The following is a 26,110-nucleotide window of genomic DNA, read 5'->3' as shown; positions in this document are numbered from 1 at the left end:
TCAAATGCGGCTTCAGCCTCCGGGGGCCACATCTTGGCATTCATACCTTTCTTAGTGAGGGTGGAGATAGGTGCTGTCAAAGATGAGAAGTTGGGGATGAAGAGTCGGTAGAAGTTGGCGAATCCTAGAAAGCGTTGGATGGCCCTTAAGCCTTGGGGGCGTGGCCACTCCAGGACGGCCTTTACCTTCTGGGGATCCATCTTGAGACCCTGATCTGAGATAATATAGCCCAGGAAGGATAGAGACCTCTTCTCGAACATACACTTCTCCAACTTGGCGTAAAGTCGATTCTCTCTTAGACGGAGCAACACCTGGCGGTCATGACTTTGATGAGTTACTGGGTCTGGGGAAAAAATCAGAATGTCATAGAGATACACCACAACACAAACATAAAGGAGATCACGAAAAATGTCATTGACAAATTCTTGGAATACTGCGGGAGCGTTACACAGGCCGAAGGGCATGACTAAGTATTCGTAATGCCCATCACGAGTATTAAAGGCAGTCTTCCACTCGTCACCTCGACGAATCCGGATCAGATTATAGGCCCCCCGCAGGTCCAGTTTAGAAAAAAATGTTGCCCCCCGTATGCGATCAAACAGTTCAGAAATTAAAGGCAGAGGATACCTGTTCTTCACCGTGATCTGGTTTAGGCCTCGGTAGTCGATGCAAGGTCGTAATGATCCATCTTTCTTTTTAACAAAGAAGAACCCTGCTCCGGCCGGGGATGAAGATTTACGAATGAAACCCCTCTCCAGGTTCTCCTTGATGTAAGCCGACATGGACTGGGTCTCTGGCAAGGAGAGAGGGTACATTCTACCACGAGGGGGAGACGATTCCGGAACCAGGTCGATTGGGCAGTCATATGCCCGGTGTGGCGGCAAGGTCTCGGCCTCCTTTTTATTGAAGACATCGCCGAACATGGAGAAACAGAGGGGCAAACCTGCCAACGACTGAAGAGGAGCGGGCTGTGGCGACTGGATGTGACTCAGACAGCGGTCAAGACACTTCGGGCCCCACTGGAGAACCTCTCCAGAGTTCCAATCCAGGACGGGGGCATGCAGACGAAGCCAAGGCAACCCCAGCAGCACGGGGTTGACGGCCTTGGACAGGACGAACAGAGAGATGATCTCAGCATGAAGGGCTCCCACTTGGAGTTTCAACGGTTTGGTTATGGACACAACTGGATCTGGTAATGGCAGTCCATCCACCGAGGCAACGATTAGCGGCCTTTCAAGCGGGGTAGTAGGCAACTGTAGGAGATCCACAAGATCCTGGCAGATGAAGTTGGCTGCAGAGCCGGAGTCCAGATATGCGGAGACCTGATGAGACCTCTCGCCAGCAATGATGGTTACAGGGATAAATAGCTTGGAGGAGAGTTCTTGCTTCAATGTGTTGACGCCCAGGGTTGACTCTCCAACCAAGCCTAGGCGCTGGGGTTTTTTGGCTTGTGAGGACACAGATGCACGACGTGGCCAGCGAGGCCGCAATATAAGCACAGTCCAGAGGTGCGCCTGCGCTGTTTCTCCTGGACCGATAATTTTAGTCGGTCAACTTGCATCGGAACCTCGGGCAAAGCCATAGAAGCAGGCAAGAGGGGTTGCTGAAAGTTGGGCGCCAGTCTAGGACGCCGGCGCTCCTGGCGAACCTCATGGGATCTCTCCCTCAGCCTTATGTCAACCCGAGTGGCAAGCAGAATCAAGTCGTCCAACGTGGGAGGCAGGTCTCGAGCAGCCAGTTCGTACTTGATCTCGGGCGACAGGCCATGCCAATAGGATGCCACAAATGCCTCATTCAGGATAGCTCTCCTGCCAGAGTCCGGAACTGAATAGTATACTCGCCCACGGAGTTGTCCTCTTGGCGAAGGTTGAAGATGTCGGTGGCGGCTGATGAGACTCGCCCTGGCTCCTCAAAAACGGTTCGGAATATTCGTGCGAACTCCTGGAAGTCTCGGGTCTCGGGTCCCTGACGTTCCCAGATAGGGTTAGCCCATGCCAGGGCCTTGTCGGTCAGGAGGGAGATGATAAATGCGATCTTGGCTCCATCTGATGGAAATGCCCGAGAGTGCAGGGTAAAATGAATGTGGCATTGGTTCAGGAACCCCAGACAAGCACTGGCGTTTCCATCGAACCGAGAGGGCAATGGCAGCGAGAACCGAGGGTCCGTACAGGAACTGCCAGGAGGAGCAACAGGAGGGTCGGCTTGAGGAACTTGCATAGAAGCAGGAATGGAGGCAACTAGCGTCCCTAGCTGCTGCGCCATAGAGTCCACGGCCACGAGGAGCTGGTCCTGCCTAGTTCGGAGATCTAGCAGATCCGCCTGCATGGCTTGGGAGGGTGACAAGCCCTTGAATTGGCCAGCGGGGTCCATGGCCAGAGCGTACTGTCACGATGCGGGGTGTGGACCCACTGGGCCGTACCGCGTAGCGGGGATGGCAGCTGGCCAAACCGGAAAGTACACAGTTCAATGGTTCAGCGAGAGTACCTGAGGCAATTGTAGGCAGTAGCGAGGCGGACACGTCCAGAACCAGGCGGAGGGAAGTCGTTCGGTGAGGCGTAGCAGGGCAGCGTAGACTGTAGGACAGCACGGTAGGTAGCACAGCACGGCAATAGCACTAGGTAGCACGGAAACAGGATACGGGATACGGAATACAGGAGCAGGGTACACTGGGAGGCTGGAAGACACTGGGAGACCATAAGCAAGACGAACAACGGGAAAACTAACAACGCTCTGGCAAAGGGCAAGAGGGCAGAGCCCTTTTTATAGCCCAGGGCATCCTGGGCCAGATTGCAGTTTTTTGCAAAAACGCGCGCACTGGCCCTTTAAGGCCGTGCACGCGCACGCACCCGCCGGAGACACTCGGAATCCGGAAGAGAGTGCCGGCGCCTGACTGGGGGACGACGCTGCAGGCAGGTAAGCTGTCCATGGCCACGGCCGTCGAGGTTAACGTCCGAACGACAGACCCTGGCCATAGACGTTACAGTATCCCCCTCTTACGACCCCTCTTCTTGAGACCAGAGCGGGAGAGAAACTTCCTCACGAGGACAGGAGCATCGATGTTCTCCTCTGGCTCCCTGGCTTTATCACCTCCCTCCACTGAGGAATAGATGATAGATAGATGATAGATAGATAGATAGATAGATAGATAGATAGATAGATAGATAGATAGATAGATAGATAGATAGATAGATAGATAGATAGATAGATAGATAGATAGATGATGTTTTATTTTAAAATATATATATATTTCTATCTTCTGAAACAATGTTTTCTTTTCAACAGAAATTGTTTGATAGTGACACTGAGGTAAGGAATCTGAATATAACGGATCCAATCTGCACAGAAGATTATAAGAGACCATCTACAGAATTAATTTATGGAATTGATGACAAACCACCCTGGTATTTGTGTATACTACTGGCATTTCAGGTGGGTATGCACAGTTTAAAAAACTAAAACAAAAAAAAAACAATACAAAAATATCAAAGAACATTATTTAGGTAATAAAAATTGTTTGAATATATATATTTACAATGCATTCAGAAAGTCTTCAGATCCTTTCAATGTTTTCACATTTTGTTTTGTTGAGGCCTTCTGTTAAAATTAAAAAAAATTAAAGTTTTTCGCCATCATTCTGCACTTAATACCCCATAATGACAAAGTGAAAAAAGAATGTTAGAAATATTTGCTGTTTTATTGAAAAGGAAAAACAAAAATTTGGCATTGACATAAGTATTCAGACCCTTTACTTCTTGGGTATGATGCCACAAGGTATGCACACCTGGATTTGGGGATTTTCTGACATTCTTCTTTGCAGCTCCTCTCAAGCTCTGTCAGGTTGGATGGCTATGTCGTTGGACAGCCATTTTCAGGTCTCTCCAGAGATGTTCGATTAGGTTCAAATCAGGGCTCTGACTCAAGGACATTCACAGAGTTGTCCCCAAGCAACTCCTGTGTTGTCTTGGCTGTGTGTTTATGGTCATTATCTTGTTGGAAGGTGAACCGTCAGCCCAGTCTAAGGTCCAGAGCACTCTGGATCAGGTATTCATTAAGAATATCTCTGTACTTTGCTCCATTCATCTTTCCTTCAACCCTGACCAGTTTCCCTGTCCTAGCCGCTGAAAAACAACCCCACAGCATGATGCTGCCACAACACTATGCTTCACTGTAGGGATGGTATTTGGTAGGTGATGAGCAGTGCCTGGTTTCCTCCGGACATGATGATTGGAATTGAGGTCAAAAAGTTAAATCTAAGTTTCATCAGACCACAGAATCTTGTTTCTCACAGTCTGAGATTCTTTTACGTGCTTTTTTGCAAACTCCAGGAGAGCTTTCATGTGTCTCTTACTCAGGGCTGGCTCCAGGTTTATGTGGGCCCTTGGGCGACACAGACTTAGTGGGCCCCTTTGCTGGGGAACTTGCGGCGGCATTAAAATGGCAGAAAATGTTACTTTGTGCCTTCATACAGAAATTAGACTCTGTTTATGCCTTCATATAGATGTTAGGCCCCCAGTTTGTACCCCCATAAATTTAGTGCCCTCTGTAGATAGTGCCACACTGCCCCCTCCCAGGTAGTGCCACACAAACCTCCTCCCAGGTAGTACTGTACAGCCCCCTTCCCAGGTAGTGCCACACAGCCCCCTCCCAGGTAGTGCCACACAGACCCCCACCCCACTCCAAGGTAGTTCCACACAGCCCCACCACAGATAGCGCCATACAGACCACTGTAGATAGCGCCATACAGCCCCCCTGTAGATAGCGACATACGGCCCCCCTTTAAATAAGGCCATACGCCCCCTGTAGATAGCGCCATACATCTCCATCTGTAGATAGCACCATACAGGTCCCCCTGTAGATAGTGCCATACAGCCCCCCCTGTAGATAGCGCCATACAGCTCCCACTGTAGATAGCGCCATACAGCCCCCCTGTAGATAGCGCCATAAAGCCCCCTGTAGATAGCACCATACAGCAACCTCCTTCCTGTAGAAAGCACCATATAGCGACCCCAAACAAGTAAAACAAAAAAACTTCATACTCACCTAGGCCCCATTCCCGCAATGAACGGAGCAAATCAACACCAATGGGATCCTTGCATAGTCCGACGTGATCCAGTGATCCCTTCCCTGCGCATGATAGGCTGCAGGCCTAGTAAATATCTCCCTTCTTTGCCATAGTGTTTAATAGTGTTTAATAGTATCTGCGTCCTAAGGATGCAGATACTATTGAATGTGGCATCACTACCGCTGTAGCAGCCATAGCAGCTGCTAGCAGTGCCACCGGGCATGGGGGGACCCATGACGGGCCTCATAGCAGTTGCTATGGCTGCTACAGCGGTAGTTATGCTGCCTCCTAGACAGAGGCTCCCTCTAGAAGCAGAATCCCCGGCAACAGCCTCGACAACGCTTCCACTCCTGGAGGAGCCCCGATGGCAGCGCAAGGATAGTGGGCCCCGGCACTTGCCCAGGTTCGATGGGTACTGATGCCGGCCCTGCTTTTACTGAGGAGAAGATTAATTCTGGCCACTCTGTCATAAAGCCTAGATTGGTGGAGTGCTGCAGTAATGGTTGACCTTCTGGAAGTTCCTCCCATCTGTACGCAGGATCTTTGGAGCTGAGCCAGAGTGATCATAGTGTTTTTGGTTACCTTTCTTACCCAGGCCCTTCTCCCCTGATTACTTTGTTTGGTGGGACGGCCAGCTATAGGAAGAGTCCTGGTTGTTCCAATCTTCTTCCATTTAAGAATTATGGAGCACACTGTCCTCCTGGGAACTATTAGCAGTAATTTGTTTTTACCCTTCTCCAGATCTATGCCTCCACACAATCCTGTCTCTGAGCACTACAAGCAGCTCTTTCCTCCCGATGGCTTGGCTTACTTATGAACATGCAAAATTTGAGTTTTTCATTTTTAATAAATTAGCAAAAATTTCTAACATTCTGTTTTCATTTTGTCATTATGAGGTATTGAGTGCAGAATGACGGGGCAAATCTTGATTTTTTTGTTATTGTAGCACAAGGCCTCAACATAACAAAATGTAAAAAAAGTGAAAGGGTCCAAAAACGTTCCGAATGCACTATATTTATTTTTATACATATGTATATATATATACTACCGTTCAAAAGTTTAGGGTCACTTAGAAATTTCCTTATTTTTGCAAGAAAAGCACAGTTTTTTTCAATGAAGATAACATTAAATTAATCAGAAATACACTCTATACATTGTTAATGTTACATAGTTACATAGTTACATAGTTAGTACGGCTGAAAAAAGACACATGTCCATCAAGTTCAACCAAGGGACGGGAAAAGGGAAGGAAAAATTTCTACACATAGGAGCTAATATTTTTTTGTTCTAGGAAATTATCTAACCCTTTTTTAAAGCCATCTACTGTCCCTGCTGTGACCAGCTCCTGCGGTAGACTATTCCATAAATTCACCGTTCTTACTGTAAAGAAGCCTTGTCGCCTCTGCAGCTTGAACCTTTTTTTCTCCAGACGGAGGGAGTGCCCCCTTGTTTTTTGAGGGGGTTTTACAAGGAACAGGATTTCACCATATTTTTTGTATGTGCCATTAATATATTTATATAAGTTAATCATGTCCCCCCTTAGTCGTCTTTTTTCAAGGCTAAATAGGTTTAATTCTTTCAATCTTTCCTCATAACTTAAATTCTCCATGCCCCTTATTAGCTTCGTTGCTCTTCTTTGTATTTTTTCCAACTCCAGGGCATCCTTTCTATGAACTGGAGCCCAGAACTGGACTGCATATTCTAGATGAGGCCTCACTAATGCTTTGTAAAGTGGTAATATTACATCCCTGTCCCGCGAGTCCATGCCTCTTTTAATACACGACAATATCCTGCTGGCCTTTGAAGCAGCTGATTGACACTGCATGCTGTTATTGAGTTTATGATTTACAAGTACACCCAGATCCTTCTCAACAAGTGAATCCGCCAGTGTAGCGCCCCCTAGGACATATGATGCATGCAGGTTGTTGGTACCCAGATGCATAACTTTACATTTATCTACATTAAACTTCATCTGCCAAGTGGACGCCCAAACACTTAGTTTGTTTAAATCTGCCTGTAATTCATGAACATCTTCTATAGTCTGAACTATATTGCATAGCTTGGTGTCATCTGCAAAAATAGAAATAGTGCTATTAATCCCATCCTCTATATCATTAATAAATAAGTTGAATAGTAGGGGTCCCAGCACTGAACCCTGGGGTACACCACTTATAACCGGTGACCATTCAGAGTAGGAATCATTGACCACAACTCTCTGGATACGGTCCTTGAGCCAATTCTCAATCCAATTACAAACTATATTTTCTAAACCTATAGTCCGTAATTTACCCATTAGGCGTCTATGGGGGACAGTGTCAAATGCCTTTGCAAAGTCCAAAAACACTAAATCCACAGCGGCCCCTCTGTCTAGACTTCTGCTCACCTCTTCATAAAAACAGATTAGGTTAGTTTGACAACTTCTGTCCTTAGTAAAACCGTGCTGGCTGTCACTTATAATGCTATTTATTGTCACATAATCCTGTATATAGTCCCTCAATAGCCCCTCAAACATTTTCCCCACGATGGATGTTAAGCTTACTGGTCTATAATTACCCGGGGAAGACATAGAGCCCTTTTTGAAAATAGGCACCACATTTGCCCTGCGCCAGTCCCTTGGCACTATACCAGTCACTAGAGATTCTCTGAATATTATGAAAAGGGGGACAGAAATAACTGGACTAAGCTCTTTAAGAACTCTAGGGTGTAACCCATCTGGTCCCGGGGCCTTGTGCACATTTATTTTATTTAATTTAGCTTGGACCATCTCTACATTCATCCAATTCAGTATATCAACTGATATATTAACAGCACTGGCACCGGCTACATCAGCTGCTCCTTCTTCAGTTGTATATACAGAGCTAAAGAACCCATTTAGTAACTCTGCCTTCTCTTGATCCCCTGTGATCAACTCCCCATTACCATTATCTAGGGGTCCCACATGTTCAGACCTGGGCTTTTTTGCATTTATATGCTTGAAGAATTTTTTGGGATTTGTTTTACTATCCTTGGCCACCTGCCTTTCATTTTGTATTTTTGCTAATTTTATTACATTTTTACAGATTTTATTAAGCTCCTTATATTTTACAAAGGCTACAGCTGTACCCTCAGATTTGTATTTTTTAAATGCCCTTTTTTTGTCATGTATTGCCCCTTTCACAGAATGTGTAAGCCATGTGGGGTTTAATTTGAGTCGTTTATGTGCTAAATGACTATTCTAGCTGCAAACGTCTGGTTTTTAACGCAATATCTACATAGGTGTATAGAGGCCCATTTCCAGCAACCATCACTCCAGTGTTCTAATGGTACATTGTGTTTGCTAACTGTGTTAGAAGGCTAATGGATGATTAGAAAACACTTGAAAACCCTTGTGCAATTATGTTAGCACCGCTGTAAACTGTTTTACTCTTTAGAGGAGCTATACAACTGACCTTCCTTTGAGCTAGTTGAGAATCTGGAGCATTACATTTGTGGGTTCGATGAAACTCTCAAAATGGCTAGAAAAAGAGAGCTTTCATGTGAAACTCGACAGTCTATTCTCGTTCTTAGAAATGAAGGCTATTCCATGCGAGAATTTTCCAAGAAACTGAAGATTTCCTACAACGGTGTGTACTACTCCCTTCAGAGGACAGCACATACAGGCTCTAACCAGAGTAGAAAGAGAAGTGGGAGGCGCCGCTGCACAACTGAGGAACAAGACAAGTACATTAGAGTCTCTAGTTTGAGAAATAGACGCCTCACAGGTCCTCAACTGGCAGCTTCATTAAATAGTACCCGCAAAACGCCAGTGTCAACGTCTACAGTGAAGAGGCGACTCCGGGATGCTGGCCTTCAGGGCAGAGTGGCAAAGAAAAAGCCATATCTGAGACTGGCTAATAAAAGGAAAAGATTAAAATGGGCAAAAGCACACAGACATTGGACAGAGGAAGATTGGAAAAAAGTGTTATGGACAAATCGAAGTTTGAGGTGTTTGGATCACACAGAAGAACATTTGTGAGACGCAGAACAACTGAAAAGATGCTGGAAGAGTGCCTGATGCCATCTGTCAAGCATGGTGGAGGTAATGTGATGGTCTTGGGTTGCTTTGGTGCTGGTAAAGTGGGATATTTGTACAAGGTAAAAGGGATTTTGAATAAGGAAGGCTATCACTCCATTTTGCAACGCCATGCCATACCCTGTGGACAGCGCTTGATTGGAGCCAATTTGATCCTACAACAGGACAATGACCCAAAGCACACCTCCAAATTATGCAAGAACCATTTAGGGAAGAAGCAGGCAGCTGGTATTCTATCTGTAATGGAGTGGCCAGCGCAGTCACCAGATCTCAACCCCATAGAGCTGTTGTGGGAGCAGCTTGACCGGATGGTACGCTTGAAGTGCCCATCAAGCCAATCCAACTTGTGGGAGGGGCTTCTGGAAGCATGGGGTGAAATTTCTCCCGATTACCTCAGCAAATTAACAGCTAGAATGCCAAAGGTCTGCAATGTCTTGACCATATTTTCTAGTCATTTTGCAACTTTTCATGGAAAACACAAAATTGTCTGGGTGACCCCAAACTTTTGAACGGTAGTGTATATATATATATATATATATATATATATATATATACATACATCTATATATGTATATCTATAATGCAGATCTTGTTGGGAATGTCAATGCCCGTGAAAACCTTGGTAACAGTGATCACAATATAGTTACATTTTACCTGTACTGTAAATAACAAACACAGGCTGGGAGGGCAAAAACATTTAATTTTAAGAAAGCCAATTTCCCCAGGATGAGGGCTGCAATTAAGGATATAGACTGGGAAGAACTAATGTTAAATAATGGGATAAATGATAAATTACCACTTTGGGTAATTATAGTGCAAAATTTATTCCTATAGGTAACAAGTATAAATGACTAAAATTAAATCCCACATGGCTTACACCTTCTGTGAAAGGGGCAATACAAGACAAAAAAAGGGCATTTAAAAAATACAAATCTGAGGGTACATCTGTAGCTTTTGTAAAATATAAAGAGCTTAATAAAATCTGTAAAAATGTAATAAAATTAGCAAAAATACAAAATGAAAGGCAGGTGGCCAAGGATAGTAAAACAAATCCCCAAAAATTATTCAAGTATATAAATGCGAAAAAGCCAAGGTCTGAACATGTAGGACCCCTAGATAGTGGTAATGGGGAGTTGGTCACAGGGGATCAAGAGAAGGCAGAGTTACTAAATGGGTTCTTTAGCTCTGTATATACAACTGAAGAAAGAGCAGCTGATGTAGCTGGTGCCAGTGCTGTTAATATATCAGATGATATACTGAATTGGATGAATGTAGATATGGTCCAAGCTAAATAAAATAAAATAAATGTGCACAAGGCCCCGGGACCAGATGGGATACACCCTAGAGTTCTTAAAGAGCTTAGTTCAGTTATTTATGTCCCCCTTTTCATAATATTCAGAGATTCTCTAGTGACTGGTATAGTGCCAAGGGACTGGTGCAGGGCAAATGTGGTGCCTATTTTCAAAAAGGGCTCTAGGTTTTCCCCGGGTAATTATAGACCAGTAAGCTTAACATCCATCGTGGGGAAAATGTTTGAGGGGCTATTGAGGGACTATATACAGGATTATGTGACAAACATTTTTATTATAAGTGACAGCCAGCACGGTTTTACTAAGGACAGAAGTTGTCAAACTAACCTGATCACATTTACCGAGATGTCCCGCATTGCATACTGGCTATATAAACTATAAAACTCAAGAGCTAAGTTAAAGAGATTACAGCTTTCACACTTGCCATCCTGGAAATCATAGAGGCTTCCACAGTCTCAGTCCCTGTACTTTAGGGTCCTTTTACACTGGCCAATTTTAGTCGTAACAACGAGCGCTGATCAACGACACAGTTCATTGATCAGCGCTCGTTTGTTCCTTTCACAAGGAGCTATGTATGGGGACGAGCGATCGTAGCAACGCATGCATTACCATCATGTCGGCAGCACATCTCCCTGTTTACGCAGGGAGATGTGCTGCCAACAACGATAATATTTTCTGCTGCATAAACAATACGATCAGCCAATGGACGAGAGTTTGCTCGTTCATCGGCTGATCGTTGCCCTGTTTACACGGCAATGATCGAAAACGAGCATTCATATGAACACTCATTTGTCCGATCATTAGCCCATGTAAAAGGACCTTTAGTTGAGCCCTTCAAGAAAATTCATTTGGCAGCTGCGCCAGAAAGGCTGGTGCACTTTGTGATATTAGGGTTCCAATTTTCTATTGATTTGAAGCATTGTTTTTTTATATAATTTTTTAAGATGTTTTCAGTGCAGGTTAAATAACGTAATAGGTTTATAGTTAGGGCCATTACGGACGCGGCAATATCAATTATATGTAGCGTTTGACTTTTTTTTTATAATAAATCATTTCTCTTTACTTATTTTTCATTTATTTATTAGTAACTATGAAAAAAATATGGAACACTATGGAACAAATGTGATAATTTGATTACTTTTATAATACACTGCAATACTTCTGTATTGCAGTGTATTATGTCTGTTAGTGTAAAAATCTGCAAGTACTAATAGGTATACACTAAAGTTTGACCTGGGTGCCTTTGTTAGGCCTTTGGCTTCCATGGAAACCATCAGCACCCCGCGATCGCTTCGCAGGGGTGCTGATAGGGGTGACAGATGGAGCCCCTCCTTCTGAAACTACTTAGATGCCACGGTTGCTAATGACCACAACATCTAAGGAGTTGTATGGGTGTGATTGGAGCTAACGTCAATACCGCTCATTAGAGCATGTCTTTAGCCGTCACAGGACACCCTAGCTGACACGGGACACCCCGAAGGACTTATGACACATCGCTGCGAAAAGGCGGCACTGTGTCATAAGTTCCCTTAATGACCGCAAAGGCGTAAGGGTAATCATTAAAGGGTTGAAGAACTACAAATTTTTGATTGTTGCCCCTCCAACTGATTTGTTTAACCAGTCCCTTCTAACAGGTGATGTCCCTGATGATTGGAGAATGACCAAAGTTGTACCAATACATAAAAAGGGTAGTAAAAAAGCCAGTTGTAGCCTCCAGAAAGGTTGGGCAGATTCCGGGGCTTACTGAAGGAGGGAGGGCCAAACTTTGCTTTCTGATCTGCATTACAGCTTATGATGTCTCTCTTGCACAAGACAGTAGGAAAAACTACACAGGACAATGCTAAGCTCTAATGTGCTGTGTAGTTTCGCCTCCACAGGACGTTTGGGCAGGGGCCCCCTCTGCTCGACCCTCCATGCACTCTTTTTTTTTTAGCAAATCTCATTTTATTAAAGAAAGATAGCATACACAGTAACAATCTCTACATAGGTATTCCCGTGAATAAAGCAATAGATTAAGGGAAACACAGGCCTAGGATTTTGTGCATTAGACAAGTTACAAAAGGTTTATAACATTGTAACACACAATATTCCCACATTTTCAATAGCAAGATATGAACTTTTACTACCGAGAGTACAGTAAATTGAATAGAAGTGAAGGATGGTCACATGCTTTCTATATCAATGGCATGTAATCAGTAAAGTCAGTGTGTAGTGTAAACACCTGTGATTGGTTAACGGTAGATGGATGTAAATCAGCAGTACAGGATAATTTTTCTAATGCGAGAGCACGCCTCCTAGGTCACAGTCCAAGAGTAACCCCTCAATCAGGACAAAAAGAAGATGAGGCAGCACTACCAAATATTTGGATAGAGATCCTTTTATTCCACGTGTGTGCAACGTTTCAGCTCAGTGTGAGCCTTTCTCAAGCATAACAGTGTGACACTCAAAGCACATATATATGCAGAACAAAATTACAAAACCAATTACATACATATAATAAAATCGTGAAGAGATGATACAGCAAGTATACATAATATTGTGTCAATAGGATCCCTAATGGATATAACAATACATACATACTGAAATATATATAAAACGTTACATGTGCTTAATGTAAATAGCATATTTACTATAATAAGGCCAATCGATCAGATGGGCTACATATGTATAGTGACATGTGAACAATGTCAAAGACAGGTGTTTATTATAAAATTGAAATTAAAAACATCTTACCCTCGCTGGATCGGCTGATGGCGTTTTACACTCTCTACTACGCAGGTCTAAAAATTCTGTGATCCTATCACCTGTTGATGTGAGTCATAGCACAGCGCGTCATTTCGCGCATGCGCATGGCCCACTCATAGCGATAATCGCCATTTTTAAAGAGGGCTGTTCACCCTTTCCTGTTGCATATAGATGGCGTCAGATCCTCTCAATTTGGGATATGAGTCACAGAGCATAACGTCAGTTCGCGCATGCACGAAACTCACTGACGATACTCAGCGCCATTTTGGAAAGGGGCAATTCTACCTTATACGTTACAAGTCCATCGTATCCTCTCGTAACTCTGCAAGTGTATGTATGTAAATATAGTTGGCCATACGGATAACAATATATAATGTATAGAGCACCCCTGTGATTAGGAGTTTACTATAAGTAAATACATTGTCACTATGACAATATATGATAAATAGTAGATCCCTGTATTCTCTATCAAATATAGAGACAGAGAATAAAATTAGGATATTGAAATAAATATGATTCATAGTACATAGATGTAAAGCCACTTCATCACCAAGTGGATGATACTAATTTAGAGGCAGATCATGGACAAATGTAACATATGAAAATTTTTAGGAATAAGATACATTTAGTAGAACATGAGAGCAGTGTATATATATATATATATATATATATATATATATATATATATATATATATATCTTCAGCCGATCCTGGAGGCAAAACTTGAGAGTAATATCTGAAAAAAAGGGAAAATAAATATATTAAGTATTTTTCAAAATATTGATGGTATGTCTAAACCAAAATATTATCAATAATATATAAAAAATATACTCATTAATGCAAAATGGTCAAATTATTATTCATTTCCTAACCGTAGAGGAGGGGGAGGAATGCAGGGATAATGATGGATCTACGGGCAGATGTTCATATCAAAGTGTAACTCTGGACTATCTAGAGAAACTAGTTTATTATCCTGGATATAAACTCTAGTATCAAGGAAATTTAAAGATGTTACTGATAAATCCATAGTAATTTCACTGTATAGTTTGATAAAAATTTAATTGTGCTCCCACAATATGAAAGAAATTATAAGGTTCACTGAAGTAACAATTGAGTAAAAAATACCTTTTAATAGTAACTTATTAAAAACAGGGGTAACACACCACTGTGACATAAGCCCCACCGTGATTATTAAAAAATGTATTAAACAAAAAACACTGAGTCATTATGATGCATATATCTCGGTGTTTGTAACGATATTTTGTCTGGAATCAGCATATATCCAGGGCACACCAGTAGTACAATCCCCAAATAAAGCACAGGTGTCCGAGTAAATCGGATCTCCTAGTGCTGGGTGTAACACAATATGACTGTCCCCAATGCAAACATTCCATAAACAATAAACGACCCTACGCGTTTCAGATACTCATCCTCAGGGGTCCGTATCTTGGTAACTCTGGCCTCTTCACCAGCGATAGTGATATTCAACAGCAGATATTCTGCTGTGCGTCACGGCAAGATGCACGTATCGATGTCAACGGCATACTTCATTGCAGGCGCTAGGTTACTATAAACGCTAAAACTCCACCCCTCGTATTAGGCGGCAACACATGAACTGACCAATCCCAGCACCCTCTCGATTCGTGACACCTGCCCATGTGACCCCCCGCCGTCAGCTGACAACCAGGGGTCATCATCGGCCGCATCAACCCGAACGCGCAGGCGCAGTAGAAGCCAAGGACAAGTCGCCCAGACTGCCAAACACGAGGAGGTAAGCGCTACACGATAATGTATTATAAGTATATCTTGCGGGACAGTTAAACACCGCAAGTGGACTACCTCACAGAGCAACTCAAAAGTAAATAAACACTTGTAAGGTGGACATGAATACTAGATCCCTCATGTCAGGAGGGACTGACAGGCGATCTCTAAATGTATCGGCTGACCCATATGGCCATCTCAAAACTTAGTATATTAGGCAAATATGAACTCACCCACCCTATAGGCAACCCAGTGGAGATAGGCCACCCACAGGGGATTGGTAAGGCATATTAGATGAAACATGTGTAATTAGTCTGCTCATTTAAACCTGCTGGTTGTATACATTCCAGTCTATGGATCCATTGTGCTTCTTTGCGTAAAATCAGGTTGTCCCAATCCCCTCCTCTTTTAGGGGGTCTAACAAGTTCAATTGCTTGAAACTTTAAGCATGCTGCCTGACCTTGGTGTTTTGCATGCACATGCTTAGATATTGGGGTGTCCCTAACATGGATAATGTCTCCAACATGCTCCCTAATACGGCGACGAAATTGTCGTGCTGTTTTACCCACATAATTAAGGGGGCATGGACATGTGATTAGGTAGACCACTCCCGCTGTCTTGCAATTGACATAATCCCGAATATTGTATTGTTTCTGTGTGACGACACTAGTGAAGCTATTCCCTTTAAAAATGAATTCACAGGCTTTACAGCTACCACATCTAAAAGTGCCTGGTATTTGTCTATCCAGCCACGTACCCCTAGGTGAGATGGGGTCAAAACAGCTATGCATGACTCTGTCCCTTATGTTTTTCCCTCTCCGATACGTGACAGACGGCCTCTGTGTGATCTGATCTACTAAATCTACATCAGAACTGAGAATACGCCAATACCTATTCAGTATCTGCATGATGTCATTTTGTTTGGAATCATAGGTGCCTATGAGTCTCGTGACCTGTTCTTCTTTCCGTTTTTTAGGGACCAGGAGACATTGCCTATCTGCATCCCTTGCTCCCTCATAGGCCTTCCTAATAACACTCTTGGGGAAGCCTCTGTCCTTCAATCTTGTTTTGAGTTCCTGGGCCTGGCACTCAAAATCACCGATAGAGCTACAATTCCTGCGTACTCTCATAAATTGGCCTTTCGGAATGCCACGTTTGAGGGAATAAGGATGACAGCTATTCCATTGCAGAAAACTATTAGTTGCTGTTTCTTTCCGATGTACCTTGGTGCGGATTGTGCCTTCTTCTGTTTTTGTGATTTTCAAGTCTAAAAAGGACAATTCTTTCTCACTGATCTCACATGTGAATTTTAGTCCTACATCATTATTGTTGAGGGCTGCTACAAAACTATGGAACTCATCCGCTGTAGAGTTCCAGAGGATCAACACGTCATCAATATATCTAATCCATAATCCAACGGATGAAGTCCATTTGACAAATTTGTCCCCAAAGACAATTGTCTCCTCCCACCAGCCAAGAAATAAATTTGCATAGGTGGGAGCAGCAGGACTCCCCATTGCAGTACCACATTGCTGATGAAAAATTTTGTCTTCAAAAATAAATATATTTTTCTCAAGAACAAACTGTAGTAACTGCAAAACAAATTGGTTATGAGCTGCAAACTGAGTACCTCTAGATCCCAGATAATACTCGACCGCTTTATAACCACATTTGTGAGGTATGGATGAATACAACGCCTCAACATCCAGACTAGCCAGGATTGTATCTTTCTCCAGAGAAATACCGTCAATCTGTTTCAAGACATCCATAGTGTCACGTACATATGATGTGAGACTCAAGACAAAGGGGCGCAACACCTGATCAACATATGTACTCACGTTTTGAGTTAAATTATTGATGCCTGAAACAATGGGTCTGCCACGTAAGGGAGGATACCCTTTATGGATTTTGGGCAGGCTATAAAAACACGCCATAACAGGAAATTGTGGGTATAGGAACCCGAACTCACCAAAGGTGAGTACATATGTTGATCAGGTGTTGCGCCCCTTTGTCTTGAGTCTCACATCATATGTACGTGACACTATGGATGTCTTGAAACAGATTGACGGTATTTCTCTGGAGAAAGATACAATCCTGGCTAGTCTGGATGTTGAGGCGTTGTATTCATCCATACCTCACAAATGTGGTTATAAAGCGGTCGAGTATTATCTGGGATCTAGAGGTACTCAGTTTGCAGCTCATAACCAATTTGTTTTGCAGTTACTACAGTTTGTTCTTGAGAAAAATATATTTATTTTTGAAGACAACATTTTTCATCAGCAATGTGGTACTGCAATGGGGAGTCCTGCTGCTCCCACCTATGCAAATTTATTTCTTGGCTGGTGGGAGGAGACAATTGTCTTTGGGGACAAATTTGTCAAATGGACTTCATCCGTTGGATTATGGATTAGATATATTGATGACGTGTTGATCCTCTGGAACTCTACAGCGGATGAGTTCCATAGTTTTGTAGCAGACCTCAACAATAATGATGTAGGACTAAAATTCACATGTGAGATCAGTGAGAAAGAATTGTCCTTTTTAGACTTGAAAATCACAAAAACAGAAGAAGGCACAATCCGCACCAAGGTACATCGGAAAGAAACAGCAACTAATAGTTTTCTGCAATGGAATAGCTGTCATCCTTATTCCCTCAAACGTGGCATTCCGAAAGGCCAATTTATGAGAGTACGCAGGAATTGTAGCTCTATCGGTGATTTTGAGTGCCAGGCCCAGGAACTCAAAACAAGATTGAAGGACAGAGGCTTCCCCAAGAGTGTTATTAGGAAGGCCTATGAGGGAGCAAGGGATGCAGATAGGCAATGTCTCCTGGTCCCTAAAAAACGGAAAGAAGAACAGGTCACGAGACTCATAGGCACCTATGATTCCAAACAAAATGACATCATGCAGATACTGAATAGGTATTGGCGTATTCTCAGTTCTGATGTAGATTTAGTAGATCAGATCACACAGAGGCCGTCTGTCACGTATCGGAGAGGGAAAAACATAAGGGACAGAGTCATGCATAGCTGTTTTGACCCCATCTCACCTAGGGGTACGTGGCTGGATAGACAAATACCAGGCACTTTTAGATGTGGTAGCTGTAAAGCCTGTGAATTCATTTTTAAAGGGAATAGCTTCACTAGTGTCGTCACACAGAAACAATACAATATTCGGGATTATGTCAATTGCAAGACAGCGGGAGTGGTCTACCTAATCACATGTCCATGCCCCCTTAATTATGTGGGTAAAACAGCACGACAATTTCGTCGCCGTATTAGGGAGCATGTTGGAGACATTATCCATGTTAGGGACACCCCAATATCTAAGCATGTGCATGCAAAACACCAAGGTCAGGCAGCATGCTTAAAGTTTCAAGCAATTGAACTTGTTAGACCCCCTAAAAGAGGAGGGGATTGGGACAACCTGATTTTACGCAAAGAAGCACAATGGATCCATAGACTGGAATGTATACAACCAGCAGGTTTAAATGAGCAGACTAATTACACATGTTTCATCTAATATGCCTTACCAATCCCCTGTGGGTGGCCTATCTCCACTGGGTTGCCTATAGGGTGGGTGAGTTCATATTTGCCTAATATACTAAGTTTTGAGATGGCCATATGGGTCAGCCGATACATTTAGAGATCGCCTGTCAGTCCCTCCTGACATGAGGGATCTAGTATTCATGTCCACCTTACAAGTGTTTATTTACTTTTGAGTTGCTCTGTGAGGTAGTCCACTTGCGGTGTTTAACTGTCCCGCAAGATATACTTATAATACATTATCGTGTAGCGCTTACCTCCTCGTGTTTGGCAGTCTGGGCGACTTGTCCTTGGCTTCTACTGCGCCTGCGCGTTCGGGTTGATGCGGCCGATGATGACCCCTGGTTGTCAGCTGACGGCGGGGGGTCACATGGGCAGGTGTCACGAATCGAGAGGGTGCTGGGATTGGTCAGTTCATGTGTTGCCGCCTAATACGAGGGGTGGAGTTTTAGCGTTTATAGTAACCTAGCGCCTGCAATGAAGTATGCCGTTGACATCGATACGTGCATCTTGCCGTGACGCACAGCAGAATATCTGCTGTTGAATATCACTATCGCTGGTGAAGAGGCCAGAGTTACCAAGATACGGACCCCTGAGGATGAGTATCTGAAACGCGTAGGGTCGTTTATTGTTTATGGAATGTTTGCATTGGGGACAGTCATATTGTGTTACACCCAGCACTAGGAGATCCGATTTACTCGGACACCTGTGCTTTATTTGGGGATTGTACTACTGGTGTGCCCTGGATATATGCTGATTCCAGACAAAATATCGTTACAAACACCGAGATATATGCATCATAATGACTCAGTGTTTTTTGTTTAATACATTTTTTAATAATCACGGTGGGGCTTATGTCACAGTGGTGTGTTACCCCTGTTTTTAACAAGTTACTATTAAAAGGTATTTTTTACTCAATTGTTACTTCAGTGAACCTGATAAATCCATAGTAAATTTAATGTCATCATCCATGTCGTTCAAAAAGGTGAAGAAACATTCTAACTCAACTTGAGAACCTGTCCAAATGACGAAGGCGTAGTCTACGTATCTCCACCACAATTGTTGGGGTGCAACAATTGTAAAAATGTAGTCAGGGGGGAGGTCTTTACTCATCCTGCCAAAGGCACTACACATAAAATCAAATACCATCTAACATGTAAATCGGATTATGTGATATACATCATACCATGTCCCTGCAAACTATTATATGTAGGTGAAACTACTCTAGATTTTAGAAAACGAATAAATAACCATAAGTCCACAATCCGCACTAAGAAAACTGACTTACCCTTGCCTAAACATTTGTAGAGAAAAACCATGGGGAGAATGACTTTAAATTATACATCGTAGATCACGTACCCCGCCATAGATGTGGCGGCGATAGGATCTCAAAATTAAAACGGCCGTAGCTAGAGTGGATCTTTAAATTAGACACCTTTTCCCCTAGTGGTCTTTATATGGATTTCAAGATCTTCCCAAGTTTCTCTAGATAGTCCAGAGTTACACTTTGATATTAACATCTGCCCGTGGGTTCATCATTATCCCTGCATTCCTCCCCCTCCTCTACGGTTAGGAAATCAATAATAGTTTGACCATTTTGCATTAATGAGTATATTTTTTATATATTACTGATAATATTTTGGTTTAGACATACCATCAATATTTTGAAAAATACTTAATATATTTATTTTCCCTTTTTTTCAGATATTACTCTCAAGTTTTGCCTCCAGGATCGGCTGAAGATATATATACACACTGCTCTCATGTTCTACTAAATGTACCTTATTCCAAAAAAATGTCATATGTTATATTTGTCCATGATCTGCCTCTAAATTAGTATCATCCCCTTGGTGATGAAGTGGCTTTACATCTATGTACTATGAATCATATTTATTTCAATATCCTAATTTTATTCTCTGTCTCTATATTTGATAGAGAATACAGGGATCTACTATTTATCATATATTGTCATAGTGACAATGTATTTACTTATAGTTTACTCCGAGTCACAGGGGTGCTCTATACATTATATATTGTTATCTGTATGGCCAACTATATTTACATACATACACTTGCAGAGTTACGAGAGGATAAGATGGACTTGTAACGTATAAGGTAGAATTGTCCCTTTCCAAAATGGCGCTGAGTATCGTCAGTGAGTTTCGCGCATGCGCGAACTGACAATATGCTCTTTGACTCATATCCCAAATTGAGAGGATCTGACGCCATCTATATGCAACAGGAAAGGGTGAACAGCCCTCTTTAAAAATGGCGATTATCGGTATGAGTGGGTCATGCGCATGCGCGAAACGATGCGCTGTGCTATGACTCACATCAACAGGTGATAGGATCACAGAATTTTTAGACCTGCGTAGTAGAGAGTGTAAAACGCCATCAGCCGATCCAGCGAGGGTAAGATGTTTTTAATTTCAATTTTATAATAAACACCTGTCTTTGACATTGTTCACATGTCACTATACACATGTAGCCCATCTGATCGATTGGCCTTATTATAGTAAATATGCTATTTACATTAAGCACATGTAACGTTTTATATATATTTCAGTATGTATGTATTGTTATATCCATTAGGGATCCTATTGACACAATATTATGTATACTTGCTGTATCATCTCTTCACGATTTTATTATATGTATGTAATTGGTTTTGTAATTTTGTTCTGCATATATATGTGCTTTGAGTGTCACACTGTTATTCTTGAGAAAGGCTTACACTGAGCTGAAACGTTGCACACACGTGGAATAAAAGGATCTCTATCCAAATATTTGGTAGTGCAGCCTCATCTTCTTTTTGTTGTGATTGGTTAGCGTTAGGGTCATCTCTAAATGGGCAATTGCATGGATGAAGACGTGAGGGTTGGAGGGGGGCATGTGTTATTCCTAGTGTTGCAAAAGGAAATCCACAGTTCCACATATCACCAAACCTATCATGACAACTGAGTTCCCAGCTCAACAGTTACTCCATTCTGCACATGGAGTCTAGTTTTCTGAACCCCATCTGAGTGGTGGGGGCTTCAGGGATCTCCAACACAATGGTAAAAGTAATTTCGCTGCTGTAATCATATGATTGGAAAAGTCATGATGTCTGGAGTAGATGAAATTTGAAGGTATCCAAAGAAGAATTAGGGGGACATTTACCGTAATAGGTGTGTTGGTGTCACGTAGGGTTCGCGGGCCCTCTTGGCCATACCGTCTTGGCGTAATAGCAGCAGGCCAATAGTTAAAGTCTATAGTTCGTATAGGGTACCTGTGACAGCTTGGACAGTAGCAAGGCAGGCTCGGCTGGGACTAGGCAGCAGGCAGACGTCAGGCGGGGTGAAGCAGAACAGGCGTGGTATACAGCACAGCATAACTCTGGCTCAGCACGGCACATGACCAGAATAGCATGGGATACAGGAACACACTAGGAGACCATCACATAGACAAACTTAGGGTACGACAACAACGTTCAGGTATAGAGGCAAGGGGCTGAACCCCTCTTATAGTCCAGGGCACTCATGGGCAGATACTACATTAAAGTCCAGTGCGCGCGCTGCTCCTTTAAGAGTGGGCACGAGTTTGGGCACCCTACGGGATCCGGCCAAGGTGAGTGGAAGTGAGCGCTGGCGCCTCCTGAGGAGAAGACTGGGGCCAGCGCTCGCCGACCCATGGCTGTGGCCGTCAGGGGGAGAAGGAACCTGACGGTCCGCAGCCATGGACATGACAGTATCTCCCCTCTTATGCCCCCTCTTCTTGGGACTAGAGCGAGAGAGAAACTTCTTCAGAAGAGTAGGAGCATTGAGGTTCTCCTCTGGCTCCCATGACCTCTCTTCAGGACCAAACCCCCTCCAATCCACCAAATAAAAAGTCTTTCCTCTCACTCTCTTGGTGTCCAAGATCTCCTAACCTCGAAGGTGTCTGAAGGGCCACTGGAGGCAACCGCAGGGCTTGGAGTCTTGGTAAAGCGGTTCAGAACCACTGGTTTCAGCAGAGAAACATGGAAGGAGTTGGGGATCTTGAGGGTAGGAGGCAGTCGAAGCTTGTAGGCAACAGGGTTGATCTGCTGCAGGATCTCGAAGGGACAGAGGAACCTGGGAGCAAATTTGTATGACGGCACCTCAGTCGAATATTCATTGAGGACAGCCAGACCTTCGTGCCAGGAAGAAACTGAGGAGGTTCTCTTCTCCTTGTGTCTGCCTACTGCTTCATGCAGTCGACCGCCAGCAGGATGGAGGATCGAGTCTGCTGCCAGATCTGCAGAACTTCCCCAAAAGCCGTGTCAGCAGCTGGCACCTCAGACGTAACACGGACCGGGAGAGGAATTTGTGGGTGTTGGCAATAGACAATAAAGAACGGTGTCTTCTGTGTGGACTCGCTGGTGTGATTATTGTAAAAGAACTCCGCCCACGGAAGCAACTGCACCCAGTCGTCATGCTGCTTGGAGATGAAGTGGCGTAGGTAGTTGTCCGAGATCTGATTGATCCTCTCGACCTGACCATTTGACTGAGGATGGTAGGCCGAGGTAAAGTCCAACTTTATACCTAGGAGTACACAGAGGGCTCTCCAGAACTTTGATGTGAACTGAACCCCCCGATCAGACATAATATGCTGCGGCAAGGCGTGCAGGCAGAAGATGTGTTGGATGAACAGCTTGGCCAGCAGAGGAGCAGAAGGAAGACCAGTCGGAGGAATGAAGTGGGCCACCTTTGAAAATCGATGAACCACCACCCAGACAGGCCACCTTTGAAAATCGATGAACCACCACCCAGACAGTACTGCATCCGGTAGAGAGAGGCATGTCAGTAATAAAGTCCATAGCTATATGCTGCCAGGGAGCATTGGGCACAGGAAATGGCTGGAGCAGACCAGCAGGTCTGGAGTGAGCGACCTTGTTGGCTGCACATACTGAACAGTAAGAAACAAAGTCCATAATGTCCTTGGGCAGCTTGGGCCACTAGAAATGACGAGCAATCAGATGCTGGGTCTTACGGGTCCCCGTGTGACCTGCCAGTCTAGAGGCTTGTCCCCAGTGGTCAGCAAGGCGCACAAAAGTCCTCCATGTAGGAATGTCCCCAACTTGCAGGGGATTGACAGAGACAATGCAAGACGGATCAATAATGTTCTGTGGAATCTCCATGGTGTCTTCTGTCTTGAAAGACCTGGACAAGGCATCGGCCCTCACATTCTTGTCGGCCGGGTGATAATGGAGCTCAAACTGGAACCTGGTAAAGAAAAGTGACCACCTGGCCTGACGAGGATTCAGCCATTTGGGCCGTCTGAAGATAGGTGAGGTACTTATGGTCTGTAAAAATCAGGATGGGATGAGATGCACCCTCTAGTAGATGTCTCCACTCCTCCAGAGCCAATTTGATGGCCAGTAACTCCCGATCCCCAATCGAGTAGTTGCGTTCTGTGGAACAGAAGAGCTTAGAAAAATATCCACATACCATTGACTAGCCCTTTCCCTGGAACAGGAGTGCACCAGCACCGACATTGGATGCGTCCACCTCCAACGAGAACTGTAGAGAAACATCTGGATGATGGAGGATAGATGCTGAGGTGAAGGAACTCTTCAGGCTATTGAATGCGGACTCTGCCTCAGGAGTCCACACCTTGGCGTTCATGCCCTTCTTAGTGAGGTTAGAGATAGGAGAAGTCAGTGAGGAGAAGTTTGGAATCAACTGTCTGCAGAAATTAGCGAATCCCAGAAAGCGCTTTATGGCCCTCAAGCCTTGAGGGTGTGGCCATTCCAGGACAGACTTTACCTTTTCAGGATCCATCTTAAGACTTCGATTTGAGAAAATGTAGCCCATGAAGGGTAGAGCATCTTTTTCAAACACGCACTTCTCCAACGTAGCGTACAGACGATTCTCCCTTAACCATAGAAAAACTTGACAAACATATCTCTGATGCGTTATAGGATCTGGAGAAAAAAAATCAAGATATTATCAAGATAGACTACTACACAAACATAGAGGTGGTCACGGAAAATGTCATTAACGAACTCCTGGAAGACCGCAGGAGCATTACACAGGCCATAGGGCATTACTAAATATTCATAGTGTCCATCACGGGTGTTAAATGCAGCCTTCCATTCGTCACCCTGGTGAATCCGGACTAGGTTGTAAGCCCCACACAGGTCTAGTTTGGAAAAAATCTTGGCGCCACGTGTACGATCAAACAGTTCTGAGATCAGTGGCAACGGATATTTATTTTTCACTGTGATCTGGTTGAGACCTCGGTAGTCAATACAAGAACGAAGAGAACCATCCCTCTTTTTGACGAAGAAGAACCCGGCTCCAGCCGGGGAGGAAGACTTCCACATGAAGCCTCACTCCAAGTTCTCTTTCACATAGGCGGACATGGATAGAGTCTCTGGTAGGGAGAGATGATATACCCTACAAAGGGGAAGGGATGCACCAGGGATCAGCTCGATAGGACAGTCATACGCACCGGTGTGGGGGCAGTGTCTCCGCCTCCCTCTTGCTGAAAACGTCCAAAAATGCAGCATAATGACCCGGCAATCCTGCCAATGACCGAGGCAGCGAAGGCTGAGCCAAACTAATCTGCACTATCATCGGCTTTGACACTCAGGACCCCACTGGAGAACCTCTCCACAATTCCAGTCCAGGACTGGGGCATGTAGTCAGAGCCAAGGCAGGCCCAGCAACAAAGGGTTAACAGCTTTGGATAGGACATAGAACAACAGAAGTTCGAAGTGAAGAGCTCCCACTTGGACCCTCAATGGCTTGGTCAAAGCTATAACTGGGTCTGGCAGAGGTATTCCATTTACAGATGCAACCGGCAACGGCCTCTCGAGGGGGGTGTGGGTAATTGAAGAAGATCCACAAGGTCTTTACGGATGAAATTAGCAGCGGATCCAGAGTCCAGATACGCAGGGACTTGATGCGTTTTCTCGCCGGACACTATGGTCACTGGTATGGACAATTTAGATCCAAGTCCTTTCTTACCCAAGGTTGTCTCTCCTAGCAACCCTAGGCTTTGGGATTTTTGGGGACACAGACGCACAAGATGGCCACCGAGGCTGCAATAAAGACAGAGTCCCGAAGTGCGTCTGCGTTGTCTCTCCTGGGTGGATAGCTTACACTGGTCTATCATCACAGACTCCTTAGGAGGATCGACATCTGAGGCCAGCAGGGGTTGCTGCAAAATAGGAGCCAGACTAGGAAGGTCTCCCTATCGACGAACCTCTTGGAGGCGTTCTCGGATCCACATATCAATCCAGGCGGACAGAAGGATGAAGTCATCCAGGGTAGATGGCAGATCTCGAGCGGCAAGTTCGTCCTTAATTTTAAGGGACAGTCCATGCCAGAATGCAGCCACCAGGGCCTCATTGTTCCATAACAGTTCTCTCGCCAGGGTACGGAAGTGGATGGCGTACTCGCTCACGGAGGTGTCTCCTTGGCGTAGGTTAATCAAGGAAGCCGCTGCAGATGAGACCCGTTCAGGCTCCTCAAACACAATGCGAAAAGTCCAGAGGAAGCCCTGGAAGTCACGGGTCTCTGGTCCTTGTCTCTCCCAAATAGGGTTCACCCATTCAAGGGCCTTGCCAGTGAGGAGAGAGATGATGAAAGCGACCCTTGCGCCATCAGACGAAAATGTCCTAGTATACAGG

At 44.2% G+C, this 26,110-nt stretch overlaps 1 protein-coding gene across 1 annotated transcript in view; it reads left to right on the top strand.

Moving 5' to 3' along the window:
• The first annotated feature begins 3,264 nt into the window (after positions 1–3,264).
• The window catches only part of LOC142750390 (solute carrier family 23 member 1-like), a 272,481-nt gene continuing 249,635 nt past the window's right edge, over positions 3,265–26,110 (top strand). Inside the window, exon 1 of the mRNA XM_075859393.1 lies at positions 3,265–3,429. Within this exon, the coding sequence (XP_075715508.1) occupies positions 3,265–3,429 (165 nt within the window). The remainder of the gene's footprint in view (positions 3,430–26,110) is intronic.

Source organism: Rhinoderma darwinii, chromosome 3, assembly GCF_050947455.1.
Source record: "Rhinoderma darwinii isolate aRhiDar2 chromosome 3, aRhiDar2.hap1, whole genome shotgun sequence".
In the NCBI taxonomy this organism is placed as follows: domain Eukaryota; kingdom Metazoa; phylum Chordata; class Amphibia; order Anura; family Rhinodermatidae; genus Rhinoderma; species Rhinoderma darwinii.
The sequence above is the reverse complement of the archived record's forward strand: the minus strand, read 5'-3'. Positions and strand labels throughout refer to the sequence as shown.